The sequence below is a fragment of the Hyla sarda genome, chromosome 3 (assembly GCF_029499605.1).
Source record: "Hyla sarda isolate aHylSar1 chromosome 3, aHylSar1.hap1, whole genome shotgun sequence".
NCBI lineage: Eukaryota > Metazoa > Chordata > Amphibia > Anura > Hylidae > Hyla > Hyla sarda.
Genome location: NC_079191.1, coordinates 101,522,549 through 101,538,297, shown reverse-complemented (window position 1 = coordinate 101,538,297; position 15,749 = coordinate 101,522,549). Strand labels below are relative to the sequence as shown.

Below are 15,749 nucleotides of genomic sequence, written 5' to 3'. Positions count from 1 at the left end.
GCAGCATATAACTTTCTTTTCCAGAGGTTATTTTTACTAGTGGTTATGAAGGCAGACATAACCACTGGATTAACTATGAGCAAGGATATACAACAGTGTTTCCCAACCAGTGTGCCTCCAGCTGTAGCAAAACTACAACTCCCAGCATGTTAAGACAGCCGTCGGCTGTCCAGGCATGCTGGGAGTTTTAGTTTTGGAACGGCTGGAGGCACACTGGTTGGGAAACAATGCTGTAGAGGAACACTACTAGGACTGGCAGGTAACAAGGAATAATAGATCATACTAATCTGCATAGCAATTGGTGATGCAGTAAACTTTAAATGGGCACTCTCATTAAAACAAATTTTTGCTATTGCACACCTTATGGTAAATAAAAAATCTTTCTAATGTACTTTGTTTAAAAAAAAATGAAGTTTTATGTTTTATTTGTGTTTGAAAAAGCTGCCACTAGGTGTCTCCCTACGTGTCCAGAACACATTTTCCCCCATCTCTTGCACAGAGTTTGGACTCCTGGTGGCCTGGCAAAAGTCCAAAATCAGGAAATGCAGTCTGGGGTGCTAAGGGGGTGGTGCAGCCTTAGCTAATCATAGCTCATCTCACACACTGAACTGCTCTGGGCTGTGTGTAGCAGAGAGAAGGAGGAAGTTCTCCCCTGTATGGCTCCAGATGATGTCACACCTGCTGGGGAACGCCCCTTCCCAGTTTGTGAATCTGACTGAGACTGGACATAAAATACAGAGCAATATCAACGTAGAAAACGAAAAAATAATAAAATTAAAGGAAGGGGTGGTTTATCGAAATGGGGGTAGTGAACTGGGAGGATTATAAAATTTTATAAGATCATGAGAGGTACTCTTTAAATAGGCACTGTCATTTGAACAAACTTTACATAGATCAATAGTATAAGTGAAGACAAGAAACTTTTTAATATATCTTCTTAGACAAAAATGCTTCTTTCTCCTGTTACTCTCTCCCCCTCTCCTGTCTGACTGTATTCTACTCTGAAAATCACTTAAACTTTGTCCTGTGTCTGCAAGACAAGTCTATACAAGCCTATTGAGGGGGAGCTCCGCCCAACAGCTCTGGGAGAACTGCAAATTATAAATGATGCCTGTAGAGCAGAAATCTGCAGAAAAATACCATATACAAGTTATATATTGGCCAGAAATAGCACTACTCCTTATGTACACACAGGGCAGCTTAAACGTGTTAAGGTTAGTGGCTCTTTAATTCCTTTTTTTTTTTTCAAATAGGCAAAAAACTTCTGCAATGCAGACCTTACATCGAACTATTCTACACTAGAGTATACAGGTAATCTGTTTTGCAGACCCTGTCTAGGCCCAAGGATGACACTTCTGCGGTTCTTATAGCTGCCATTCAGCCAGTTTTTATTGACCTGCCTGTCAACACTACTCTAAAGGCCAACACCAACATAGACCCCGTAAAAGACGACTATCCTAGACTTTATTCCAGATCCACCCAATGGTCTATCCCCAATGGAGCTCTAATGTACACAAAGACAAAGAGTATAATAAAGATGACCATTGTTTACATACAATAAGCCTTTATAAGTCACATATTGAAAGCCTTGCATTGATGTGATCTCCATTCCCCAACTGTAGTAAATGCCGACAGCAAAAGTGCCCATGAATATTTACCAGCCAGATTCCCTGTTACATTATAGCAAACATTTACACAGCTTTTAAACACATCCCTACTTTTACCCATCACAATATGTGTTGCTGTCGACATATAAGACAATTTTTTTATAATAATGTATGTTAAAAAAATTAAATACACAAGACTCAAATAATAGCAGCTTATGCAATCTCACATACAGAGTACAGTATAAGGAAACCTGTACGTACTGTATTACCTCCGTCATATCACTCAGTATACCAACGTCAGAACTATAAACATCTACGCAACATCAGGCAGCAACAGTCAAAGAATACACCTCCAAAAGAGTGTTACATAAGGTATAGACAGCTTTACTATGGACATAGCAACACATAACATTTCTACAGAGCAGCATGGAAAATGATCCCAAATATCAGACAGCATTAAGCCCCCGTACATTCCTACGATAGACGCCACAGCTGTATCCTTAAAAATAATCCCGTCTCTACTGTCACAGTTTGCAAAGGCATATTATACTCTACCATTATGATCAGAGTTCTCGGTCTGCTTATTTCATCCACATCATCCTGTAGCACAATTTCATGTGACAGATCTTCTTGTCGTCTTGTGCAAATGTGAGGACAGCTCCTCTGTACCACAGACCGAAAGGCTTGGAGCAGAACAATGCTGGCAGCACAGCCCATATCTGCATCCTGAAGCCCACAAAATAACTTCTATGTTGATGCTATGTTTGTACAACAGTGGCTCCTTGTCCCTGACAGCAGCCTACACTGCAGCTGCAGCCAGCCGGCTCTCCAATCAGTTACTGCTGCCCGGATCATCTGATCACAACTAAATAGCTTGGATGCAGCTAAAGGAAAAGACTTCATCCACTGTAACTGAACACTTGCACAGACATTAGGGCACGAAGCAGGCTCCAAATAATTCTGGAATCGACAGAAGACCGAGGTTTCCTGTTTTCTTGATTTCCAAAGAAAAGACTTGATTTCCACGGTTCTTCTATTAAAATCATCTGTTCAAATAAAATAATGCATTTGCTTGTTGGAGAAGGAAAAGTCAGAAAATAGTCAGAGTTTATAGAAAGCAACAGTGAATATCAAATGTTACCTATTACAATTGTTTTACGGCAATGTATTATTGTAAACAGGAATTGCATTATAAGCCGTTCTGTCATAGACCGTGATTTGGGGAAATGACTAATGCCCATCCAGTGCGTTTTGAGGGTATATTCACTTGCAGCAATTTCTGGGATGGAAACATTTTATACATATGAATAGGGTATTATGAGCATAGATTTTAATAAGTCCCAATTTAACGAATGGGACAGTAGTAAAAAATTGGGCAACAAATCTGCATGTGAATAGATAAGTGTTGATGTCTTATTTTAGAACTTCAAGTCATTGTAAAGGGTGAGACAGAAGTTATATTAATTGTATTAGGTATATAAATGTAATTGAAAATTTAATGCAATTTGCAAATTATTGGTCAATAAGGACAGGATAACTTCTCATAGTTGGGGTCCAGTAGTTAAGTACTGACATGTCTAAACAGCTACATTAAATGGGTACTCTGCCCCTAGACATCTTATCCCCTATCCATAGGGGATAAGATGTCTGATTGCAGGGGTCCTGCCACTGGGGACCCCCACGATCTCCCTGCTGCACCTGACATTCATTTAGAGCGTCGGGTGCAGCGCTGGAGGCTCGTGATGTCACGGACACGCCCCTCAATGCTATTCTAAGGGAGGGGGCGTGATGACCATCACAGCCCCTCCCATAGACTTGCATTGAGGGGACGTGGCAATGACATCACAAGCGGCCGTGACATCACGAGCCTCCACCCCGCATTGCCAGTCATCCGGCACGGAGCGAAGTTCACTCTGTGCACCGGATGTCTGGGGTACCGCAGCTGAGATTGCAGGGGACCCCTGCGATCAGACATCTTATCCACTATCCTTTGGATAAGGGATAAGATGTCTAGAGGCAGAGTACCCATTTAAGATCTACTGTGAAGGCCAGGGAGGCAAGGAAAACTCTCTGCCATGTTCCCGCAAGCAATCAATTGCTGCATACGGAATTGCCATTCTGTAATAGGGTAAAGTGCTGCTATGAAGGGATGAACGTGGTCGCCCACAATGCTTAGATAAGCCCTACTGTCCAAACTTCCACCCACAGGTATCAATGAAGCCAGGGTGCGCCCGAAATACATTTCACACACCATTTCACCACCTCCACCAATCTGAATAGGTGACTCCTGACAAAAAGGGTTCATTGGTTCATGTAGCTTGTGCTAAATTCTTGCCTTTCCATTAGCATGGTGCAACTGAATTCATCTGACCGATGTTCATCCACTGTACAGTGATGCAATGTGGGTGCTCTTATCTCCATTGGAGTCTTATCTTTCCATTTTCCTTTGAAAGCAATGCCACTTAAAAGAGTCATTTGGTGCGATAGCCTATCTGAGCTAAGGAATGATGAGTTGTGCATTCGGACACATTAGTTGGACACCAGCGTTATATTTATCTGCACTATTCTTTACCGTCTGCCGCCTGTTCATCAAAGTGATTCTTGACATCCTCCTCTGATCCCATTTTATCATGAGATGTATACATACGCAGGATCCACGTTAGCAGGATATTTTTTCTCGATCACACCATTCTCTCCTGCTGGATGACTATATTAGACTCTATTCATACTGGTTTTGGGCCCCAGCAGATCATACTGATTTATAATGCCAGACAGGTTTCTTTATTTTTATGCACATCAATCGCAAAAGAAGGCAGGCAGAAGGGAACCAAAACACCGAAAGGATATAAAAACAAAAAAGTACCCAAGCATTTTCGCAATCCCTCTAATTTTGCTGCCATACATCTAACCGGTAGCCTTTACTATTTTTTAGAAGACGTAATAGTAGTAATGAGGAGGAACTTTGCAGACAACACAGTGACCCAGATTCACTAATGCAAATATGTAGCCTTGGTAAAAAGGGGCAAAATGTGCCAGACTTTGGTTTGAAGAAATCCAACTAATGAATGGTCTTAAAGGGGTATTCCAGGCCAAAACTTTTTTTTATATATCAACTGGCTCTGGAAAGTAGAACAGATTTGTAAATTACTTCTATTAAAAAAGCTTAATCCTTCCAATAGTTATTAGCTTCTGAAGTTGAGTTGTTGTTTTCTGTCTAACTGCTCTCTGATGATGTCACATCCCAGGAGCTGTGCATTATGGGAGAATATCCCCATAGGAACTGCACAGCTCCCGGGACGTGACATAATCAGAGAGCAGTTAAACAGAAAACAACAACTCAACTTCAGAAGCTAATAACTATTGGAAGGATTAAGATTTTTTAATAGAAGTAATGTACAAATCTGTTTAACTTTCCGGAGCCAGTTGATATATATAAAAAAAGGTTTTGCCTGGAATACTCCTTTAACTTTGACTATACAGCATACAGATATGTCAGATTTACCATTCAGACTGATAGACTTTCCTTAATCTGGTGAACATGAAAGGGTACTCCGCCCCTAGACATGTTTTCCCCTATCCAAAGGCCAGACCCCCCCGCGATCTCTGGCTCGGCACCGCATTCATGTCTATGGGAGGGGGCGTGATAGGGGATAAGATGTCTAGGGGCAGGGTACCCCTTTAAAGACAAGACTGTGCTTCTAAGTTTACTCTGGGAACTGACATTTAATGTGGATAAGTTCAAGATAATGTACCTGGGCATAAATACCCAAGGGCAGAATATAGAAGATGTGACATAGTCCTAACCTCAGTATCTGAGGAGAGGGATTTAGGAGTAATTATTTCAGAAGACTTTAAGGTAGGCAGACAATGTAATAGAGCAGCAGGAAATGCTAGCAGAATGCTCGGTGTATAGGGAGAGGTATTAGCAGTAGAAAGAGAGAAGTGCTCATGCCACTGTACAGAACACTGGTGAGACCTCACTTGTAGTATTGTGCACAGTAATGGGGACCATATCTCCAGAAGGATATATATACTTTGGAAAGTGTTCAGAGAAGAGCTACTAAACTAGTACATTGATTGCAGGATAAAACTTACCAGGAAAGGTTTAAGGATCTTAAAGGGGTACACCACTGGAAAAAATATTTTTAAATCACTGGTGCCAGAAAGTTAAACAGATTTGTAAATTACTTCTATTAAAAAATCTTAATCCTTCCAGTACTTATCAGCTGCTGTTTGCTCCACAGGAAGTTATTTTCCTTTTTAAATTTCCTTTCTGCCTGAACACAGTGCTCTCTGCTGACACCTCTGTCCATTTTAGGAACTGTTCAGAGTAGGAGCAAATCCCCATAGAAAATCTTTCCTGCTCTGGACAGTTCCTAAAATGGACAGAGGTGTCAGCAGAGTGCAGAAAGAACATTAAAAAAGAAAAGAACATCAGCAGCTGATAAGTACTGGAATGATTAAGATTTTTAATAGAAGCAATTTACAAATCTGTTTAACTTTCTGGAACCAGTTGATAAAAAAAAAAAAGTACCCCTTTAACCCCTTAACCCCTTAAGGACGCAGGACGTAAATGTACGTCCTGGTGCGGTGGTACTTAACGCACCAGGACGTACATTTATGTCCTAAGCATAACCGCGGGCATCGGAGCGATGCCCGTGTCATGCGCTGCTGATCCCGGCTGCTGATCGCAGCCAGGGACCCGCCGGCAATGGCCGACGCCCGCGATCTCGCGGGCGTCCGCCATTAACCCCTCAGGTGCCGGGATCAATACAGATTCCGGCATCTATGGCAGTGCGCGATTTGAATGAATGATCGGATCGCCCGCAGCGCTGCTGCGGGGATCCGATTATTCATAACGCCGCACGGAGGTCCCCTCTACTTCCTCCGTGCGGCTCCCGGCGTCTCCTGCTCTGGTCTGTGATCGAGCAGACCAGAGCAGAAGATAGCCGAAAACACTGATCTGTTCTATGTCCTATACATAGAACAGATCAGTATTAGCAATCATGGTATTGCTATGAATAGTCCCCTATGGGGACTATTCAAGTGTAAAAAAAAATGTAAAAAAATGTAAAAGTAAAAGTAAAAAAAAAGTGAAAAATCCCCTCCCCCAATAAAAAAGTAAAACGTCCGTTTTTTCCTATTTTACCCCCAAAAAGCGTAAATTTTTTTTTTTATAGACATATTTGGTATCGCCGCCTGCGTAAATGTCCGAACTATTAAAATAAAATGTTAATGATCCCGTACGGTTAACGGCGTGAACGAAAAAAAAAAAAGTCCAAAATTCCTACTTTTTTAATACATTTTATTTAAAAAAAAATTATAAAAAATGTATTAAAAGTTTTTTATATGCAAATGTGATATAAAAAAAAAGTACAGATCATGGCGCAAAAAATGAGCCCCCATACCGCCGCTTATACGGAAAAATAAAAAAGTTAGAGGTCATCAAAATAAAGGGATTATAAACGTACTAATTTGGTTAAAAAGTTTGTGATTTTTTTTAAGCGCAACAATAATATAAAAGTATGTAATAATGGGTATCATTTTAATCGTATTGACCCTCAGAATAAAGAACACACGTCATTTTTACCATAAATTGTACGGCGTGAAAACGAAACCTTCCAAAATTAGCAAAATTGCGTTTTTCGTTTTAATTTCCCCACAAAAATAGTGTTTTTTGGTTGCGCCATACATTTTATGATATAATGAGTGATGTCATTACAAAGGACAACTGGTCGCGCAAAAAACAAGCCCTCATACTAGTCTGTGGATGAAAATATAAAAGAGTTATGATTTTTAGAAGGCGAGGAGGAAAAAATGAAAACGTAAAAATTAAATTGTCTGAGTTCTTAAGGCCAAAATGGTCTGAGTCCTTAAGGGGTTAAGGACCGAGCTTTTTTCCATTTATGCGCTTTTGTTTTTTCCTCCTTACCTTTTAAAAATCATAACCCTTTCAATTTTGCACCTAAAAATTTATATGATGACTTATTTTTTTGCGCCACCAATTCTACTTTGTAATGACATCAGTCATTTTACCCGAAGATCTACGGCGAAAAAAAACACTATTTTGTAAATTTCAGGGGACTTCCGTTTCTACGCAGTAAATTTTTTCGGTAAAAATGACACCTTATCTTTATTCTGTAGGTCCATATGATTTAAATGATGCCCTACTTATATAGGTTTTATTTTTGTCTTACTTCTGGTAAAAACTACATGCACGAAAAGTAATACGTTTAAAAATGTCCTCTTCGGACCCCTATAACTTTTTTATTTTTCTGCATACGGGGCAGTATAAGGGCTCATTTTTTGCGACTGAAGTTTTTAGCGGTACCATTTTTGCATTGATTGGACTTTTTGATCGCTTTTTAAAAATTTTTTCATGATATAAAAAATGACCAAAAATACGCTATTTTGGATTTGGAATTTTTTTGCACACACGCCATTGACCGTGCAATTTAATTAACAATATATTTTTATAGTTCAGACATTTACGCATGCAGCGATATCACATATGTTTATTTCTATTATGTTTACATATTTTTTATATGGAATTTGGGAAGAGGGCGATTTAATCTTTTAATAAGGATGGGGTTAATGGGTGTTTTTTTAAACTTTTTATTCAACTTTCTTTTTTTTTTTTTTACACTTTTAGTGAGGAATCATTAGAGTCCTCATACAAATCAATGTGGTTTCATAGAACCACATTGATCTGTGTGCTCTGCTCTTGATTGATAAAGCCTGGTCCTGCCAGGGTTTATCATTCACAGCGCAGCAGACAGCACAGGACGTGAAGTAAGTCCTCTGACTACCTCAGCAGTCCTTAATGGCCCAGCCGTTGTGCAGTCATCGCTGGTTTTCTTTTTATGTAAATTAGGTCCCTCGGGCATGGGCGGGGTTAGGACCGGAGCTCCGGGCACCCCACAAAATCTTTTGCCAGGCGGGCGCTCCGCCTGGCTCATCAATATGCATGGCCTCCCGCCCTGCGCCACTTCCAGAGTACACCTGGAAGTGGCGTCAGTTTCAGCCTCATTTCCGCAGCCAGCAGTGAAGTGTGAGGATGCACGAAGGCATGAGGGTGAATAAGGCTGAAACTAACGCCGCTTCTGGGTGTACTCTGGAAGCGGCGCATGCACTGTGCCGCGAGAGCAGGGAGGGAGGCCGTGCATATTGATGAGCCTGGCGGCAAGCCCGCCCGTCAGAAGATCCTGTGGTGTGCCTGGAGCTCCGGTCCTAGCTGCGCCCATGCCCCAAGGACCTAATTTACATTAAAAGAAAAACAGCAATAACGGCGCAGCGGCTGGGCCATTCAGGACATTGTAAGTATCACTGTGATCGGTTTCACCCGCACTACAAGCCTGTATAGTATAGGTTGGTGCAGGTGATACTGATGACAGATTTCCTTTAAATACATAAAGGGAATCAACACAGTAAAGGAGGAGAATATATCTAAAAGAAGAAAAACTACCACTAGAGGACATAGTTTTATATTACAGGGACAAAGGTTTATGCAGTAATATGAGGAAGTATTACTTTAATGAGAGAGTAGTAGATGCATGGAATAGTCTTCCTGTAGATGTGGTAGCTGCAAATACAGTGAAGGAGGGGTACTCCGGTGGAAAACAATTTTCTTCTAATCAACTGGTGCCAGAAAGTTAAACAGATTTGTAAATTACTTCTATATCAAATCTTTATCCTTTCAGTACTTTTCAGCTGCTGTATGCTCAAGAGGAAGTTGTATACTTTTTTCAGTCTGACCACAGTGCTCTCTGCTGACACCTCTGTCCATGTCAGGAACTGTCCAGAGCAGGAGAGGTTTGCTATGGGGATTTGTTTCTGCACTGCATGCATGGGATAGGCATAAGGCTATCCTTCATATACCTGTAAGATAAAGCCAGGGATTATTGATAGTATTCAGAGTATTAAGCAGACTAGAAGGGCCGTCTGGTTCTTATCTGCCAACACATTCTATGTTACTATGTTATTGCACTGGTAGACTCTGGTGTTTTTTTCCAGGAATGATAATATTTCCTGCAGTTATTTTAATTTCTAAAACTGCTGAAAAACTCCTTTAAATGCCAAATTTGTTGAGATTTGTATTTTAGATGGAGCACAAAAAAAACCTACAGTACAAGGCTACTAAAGATGAGCGAAGTTACAATGATTCGATTTGTCTTGAACTTCTCAGCTCGGCAGTTGCTGACATTAGCCTGCATTAATTAGTCCAGCTTTCAGGTGCTCCGGTGGGCTGGAAAAGGTGGATACAGTCCTAGAAGAGAGTCTCCTGCCCACCGGAGCACCTGAAAGCTGAACTCATTTATGCAGGATAAAGTCAGCAACTGCCGAGCTTAGAAGTTCGTGACGAATCAAATCACTGTAACTTCACTCATCTCTAAAGGCTACCAAATAGGATTCTAAAAAAAACCTTATTCACATGCATCAGAAAAAAAAAATCTGCCTTGGTTTTCAACATATTTTTTAAGTATTCTTCTGCAAAAGTAAATATTAAATAGAGACTTTGATGATTCCCACTACATGAACAATAAACCTACCTGACATTGCTCAGCAAGCACTGTTTACTGCAGTGACATCCATATCATAGACCCTTTATATTAATGGAAATTGTGTCCTTGCCCACTACCTTGCACAGCAATGCTATGTATATACCTCTTCCCACTGTGTCTCATCTACAACTACTAAAGAATTACTACTTTTTCTTCTTCATTATCTGTTGTTGTTATATGTCATTTGTGTGAAAAAGGGTTATAAAAAGTCCACAGCAAATGTCATAACACTTTCCTTCCTGGAGGTATTGTTCTTTTTCAGAAACTGAGTCTTTTTTTTTTAGAGAGAGTCCAATCACAATGATCTTCTGACTTTAGATAAGGAAATAGACCAATGGTACCTGGGAGCCTACATGTGGTCTACAGATGCCCACCATTAGGCCCTAAACTCTCCTCCTAGGACTGGTGAGACGGTTGATAGGACAGTTGTTGTTGCTGTTTGTATCGGAGTATACGCAAGTTCCCCAACTGTCCCGATTTAGGCAGGACAGTCCCACTTTTTGGGTTCTTCTTCCGTCACCCCGGTTTTGGTCACCTGTCTGTTAATGTGGAATCTGAGTCTACTTCCTGACAGAGTCCACAATATGTGAATATGGCCTAACGCTTTTGAGACCTAGAACTGTATAAATAGAACTGTACAAGATTCTGCAGACATTGATATTTTATTGTGCAGTAATTTAATAAAATATAAGTAAAGCTAAATTCTTTATTTGTTTACACTTTCTAAATACTTGAACATAAATACTACGGTAATGATAGTTACATTGTAAATCAATAAGAACATTGCTGACAAAGACTACAGATAATGAGCTTTCCCAAAACAACTCTATATGTTTGGTTGTGTATATTTATTTACATACGGTATATATATATATATATATTTATTCTTTCTCTATATAAATATATATATATATATATATATATATATATATATATATATATAGTTATATATATATATATATATATATATATATATATATATATATATATATATATAATTAGCTCCATAGAGCAGGTGAGGCAAATAACAGAAAAATAGCAGTGACACAGATGTATAGTTCAAGCTGTTTTTCCTGTCTTTATTCTATTAGCACAAAAGTAAAAAATAAAAAAAAAATACAGCCTTAACCTTTAGGCGTAGTAATGCAAAATAAATCCTGCTGGTCAAAGCTCTAATAGTGTCTTCCCTATCTATACAGTAGGGATCAAAAGTTTGGGCACCCCAGGTAGAAAATTGGTATTAATGTGCATAAAGAAGCCAAGGAAAGAAGGAAAAATCTCCAAAAGGCATCAAATGACAGATTATACATTCTTATAATATGTCAACAAAAGTTAGATTTTATTTCCATCATTTACACTTTCAAAATAACAGAAAACAAAAAAATTGTGTCTGCAAAAGTTTGAGCACCCTGCAGAATTTATAGCATGCACTGCCCCCTTTGCAAAGCTGAGACCTGCCAGTGTTATGGATTGTTCTCAATCATCATCTGGGAAGACCAGGTGATGTCAATCTCAAAGGTTTTAAATGCCCAGACTCATCTGACCTTTCCCCAAAAATCAGCACCATGGGTTCTTCTAAGAAGTTGTCTAGAAATCTGAAACTGAAAATAGTTGACGCTCACAAAGCTGGAGAAAGCTATAAGAAGATAGCAAAATGTTTTCAGATGTCAATATCCTCTGTTCGGGATGTAATTTAGAAATGGCAGTCATCAGGAACAGTGGAAGTTAAAGCAAGATCTGGAAGACCAAGAAAAATATCAGACAGAACAGCTTGCAGGATTGTGAGAAAAACAATTCAAAACCCATGTTTGACTGCACAATGCCTCCAGAAAGATCTGGCAGACATTGGAGTAGTGGTACACTATTCCACTATAAAGAGATACTTGTACAAATATAGTCTTCATGGAAGAGTCATCAGAAGAAAACCTCTTCTACGTCCTCACCACAAAAATCATCGTTTGAACTTTGCAAATGAACATATAGACAAGCCTGATTCATTTTGGAAACAAGTTCTGTGGACAGATGAGGTCAAAATTTAACTTTTTGGCCGAGATGAGCAGAGGTACGTTTGGAGAAGAAGGGGAAGAGAATTTAATGAAAAGAAACTCTGTCCAACTGTTAAGCATGGGGGTGGATCAATCATGCTTTGGGGTTGTATTGCAGCCAGTGGCAAAGGGAACATCTCACGAGTAGGAGGAAAAATGGATTTAATAAAATTTCAGCAAATTTTGGATGCTAACTTGATGCCATCTGTGAAAAAGCTGAAGTTAAAGACAGGATAGCTTCTACAAATGGATAATGATCCTAAACACACCTCGACATCCACAGGGGATTACATCAAGAGGCTTAAACTGAAGGTTTTGCCATGGCCTTCACAATCTCCTGACCTCAACATAATTAAAAATCTATGGATAGACCTCAAAAAAGCAGTGCGTGACAGACAGCCCAGAAATCTCAAAGAACTGGAAGACTTTTGTAAGGAAGAATGGGCAAAGATACCTCAAACAAGAATTTAAAGACTCTTGCCTGGCTATAAAAAGAGTTTACAAACTGTGATACTTGCCAAAGGGGGCAGGACAAGATATTAACTCTGCAGGGTGCCCAAACTTTTGCAGACACCATTTTTTTTTTGTTTTCTGTTATTTTCAAAGTGTAAATGATGGAAATAAAATCTAACTTTTGTTGACATATTATAAGAATGTCTAATCAGTAATTTGGTTCCTTTTGGAGATGTTTCCATCTTTCCTTGGCTTCTTTATGCACATTAATACAAAGTTTTAGCTGGGGTGCCCAAACTTTTGATCCCCACTGTACAGGCGACTTCCTACCAGTCAACTGAGCAAAACAACATGCATCAAGATGTGCCAGGACTGCGCATACATTGCCGTCCCCATAGACTGCAATGTATTCCAGATGGATTTTGTCAAAAAAATTATCGAGATGCAGCTGAATTCCATTGACAGCAATGGGATTCTGAACCAAAATTTTAGAGTGTAAATTCTAAGAGGAAATTCTGTAGTGTAAACCCCGGGTGCCTTACCCTTTTTTGTAAGCCCAGTAATGAGTAGCCTATAGCACCTGTGCTGACGTGGCCCAAACTGAAAATCTGGACTGGCCAGGAAGAAAATGACTCGACCCATTACCAACCGACCAGACATTCCATAAAGATCCAATAAACCGACTTTACAAAAAATCTCTTAGCAGCTATGATCTGCTGGAATTTTACATTATTCCTGGATTTTTCACATCTCACCCAGCTTTCTCTGGATGAGATATACCCTTCCTGAAACCTGGTAGATACGTATGAAAGGGATTTTGGGGAAATACAGCTATCCCTGATCACGATTCTTGTGACTATATATATATATATATATATATATATATATATATATATATATATATATATATATGTGTGTGTGTGTGTGTGTGTGTGTGTTTGTGTGTATGTAAGGGATCACATTCCCAGACAAGAAGATGAAGCCTAAATCTTTTAAAAATACCACAAAAAAGTAAAGTCAATAGAGATCAGTCATGATTTACTGTATACAGACTAGAGGCAGATGTGCATATTTTAAAGATAGGCCAAGCTAAGGAAAACATGTCTGAGAATAAACCTGGTCATAGTCTAATGGACTGCAGTTTCCACCTAAAATGGAATTGAAGTTTTACAGATGCAAAAAAACTAATAATACTAAAAACATTTAAATTCTTTATCTAAAGGGGATTATTTGAGAAAACATAGTATTGGAAAGGGATGTTTTCCAGGGCGCTCCAGTTTCCCTATCTAGTAACCAGATTAAAGGGAGTCTACCGCTAGTTTTGGCAAAATTGCCTATTGCCACTCCTGATCAACAAGAATGAAAAGGAGATAATAGGAGGGGTCTGGGTGGGCATTTTTGATAATATATATTACAAAGTTTCCTAAATGAACTTATACTATTAATTTATGCAAAGTTTTTTTTAAGTGAAGTGAGCATTTAACCTGTTAACGACCATGGACATCTATACTCGTCCATGTGCCGTTAACGGGGTATGGTGCGGGCTCCCGACTCGAGCCGGCCCCCAGCTGATTCCTGTAGCTCGGGGCCTGTGTTAATAGCCAACATTCAGCGATCACGCGGCCGGCTATTAACCCTTTAGGTCGCCGCTGTCAAAGCTGACAACGGTGTCTAAAGGTGCCTTTATGTCATCCCTGGTGGTCCAGTGGGGCGATCCTTTGCTGTGGTAACCTGAGGGCTTACCTCATGTCCTGTGTCGGCTCCTGCGCCGATAAATAATGATAATGATAAAGCGCAGAGCACACAGATCAATGTGGTTTTATGGGGAAATCTCTGTATCCCACACTTCTGTCCTGCATTTCTACTGTTGTTTTCAAAGACATCGGAAGGACACTAAGGCAGCACCACTGCGGATCCGCCAGGGAGTCTACAGGCATGCAAAGGTGTTCTGCCCTCAGCTAACATTTTTCGGTACGTGGATTTGCCGTCTCTCAGGGGCACCTATATTCAGTCATACTGCACTAGAAGGAAACTTTTTTTTGCTTTAATTTCTACAGTGATAAACCTGGCACTGGTCTAAGAATAAAACAATTTTAATAAATTCCCTCAATGTGTATAAAACCTCTAGGAGGCTTGGTTGCCATTCACTTTTTTGAGCCTTATTTTGATCAGTATCTTTACCAAAACCAGAAGGAGATCTAAAAAAAAAAAAACTATAATGGAAAGATTTGCAGCTTTTTCTGTGTTTTTGAAACACTCCTGGTATTGGTAAAAAAATAAAAATAAAAAAAATAAAAAATAAAATTCTGGAATAAAGGTCACTTTGTTTTCAGCACAAATAATGGTGGGCATGTAAGGGAGCCTAGGAATCAACTGCAAGGGCTCCTAGACAGAACATGGAAACACTGGAGAAGAGAAAGGGCTAGGGAGGAGGCTATGCAATGGCACCAGCCACTCTGTTTTGCTACTGCACTGATTGAAAACAGTATGGCAAAAACGTGATGTGAACCCAACTGGAGTGAAATACTGATGTTTAGGAAAAACTACCTAAAAAGGGGTTCAAGTGAGCTGTTTTACATATTCCCTCTTCTACTACTGCAGTAATAGGTGTTCCATACTGAATGGTGGGTGTCACTGGGCAGATATGGAGCGCCAGCTGACTTTAGATGTAGTTTTGCAACAGCTGGAGGTTCCCCCCCCCCATGTGAATGTACAGGGTACATTCACACGGGTGGGTTTACAGTGAGTTTCTCGCTGCAAGTTTGAGATGCAGCAAATTTTCCGCTGCAGCTAAAACTCCCAGCGGGAAAATCGTTGTGAACCCCATTTTGGAAACTACACCCCTCATGAAACATAACAAGGGGTATAGTGAGCCTTAACACCCCAGAGGTGTTTGAGGAATTTTCGTTAAAGTTGGACGTGAAAATGAAATATTTTTTTTTCACTAAAATCCTGGTGTTATCCCAAATTTTTCATTTTCACAAAGGGATGATAGGAAAAAAGCCCCCCAAAATTTCAGTATGAAAATGCCCCATATGTGGATGTAAAGTGCTCTGCGGGAGAACTACAATGCTCAGAAGAGA

General features: G+C 39.8%; 1 protein-coding gene across 5 annotated transcripts in view; it reads right to left on the bottom strand.

The window, feature by feature from the left end:
- DOCK10 (dedicator of cytokinesis 10) overlaps positions 1–15,749 on the bottom strand; it is a 431,686-nt gene that overhangs the window by 322,404 nt on the left and 93,533 nt on the right. For 2 of the 5 annotated variants that reach the window (XM_056564789.1, XM_056564786.1), the window contains exon 1: positions 2,163–2,508. The exons of 2 other annotated variants lie outside the window; for them this stretch is intronic. In XM_056564789.1, the coding sequence (XP_056420764.1) occupies positions 2,163–2,324 (162 nt within the window). In that variant the 5' untranslated portion in view covers positions 2,325–2,508. Of the gene's footprint in view, positions 1–2,162; positions 2,509–15,749 lie in introns of those variants that run through there. One more of the 5 variants, XM_056564785.1, reaches the window with a different exon arrangement.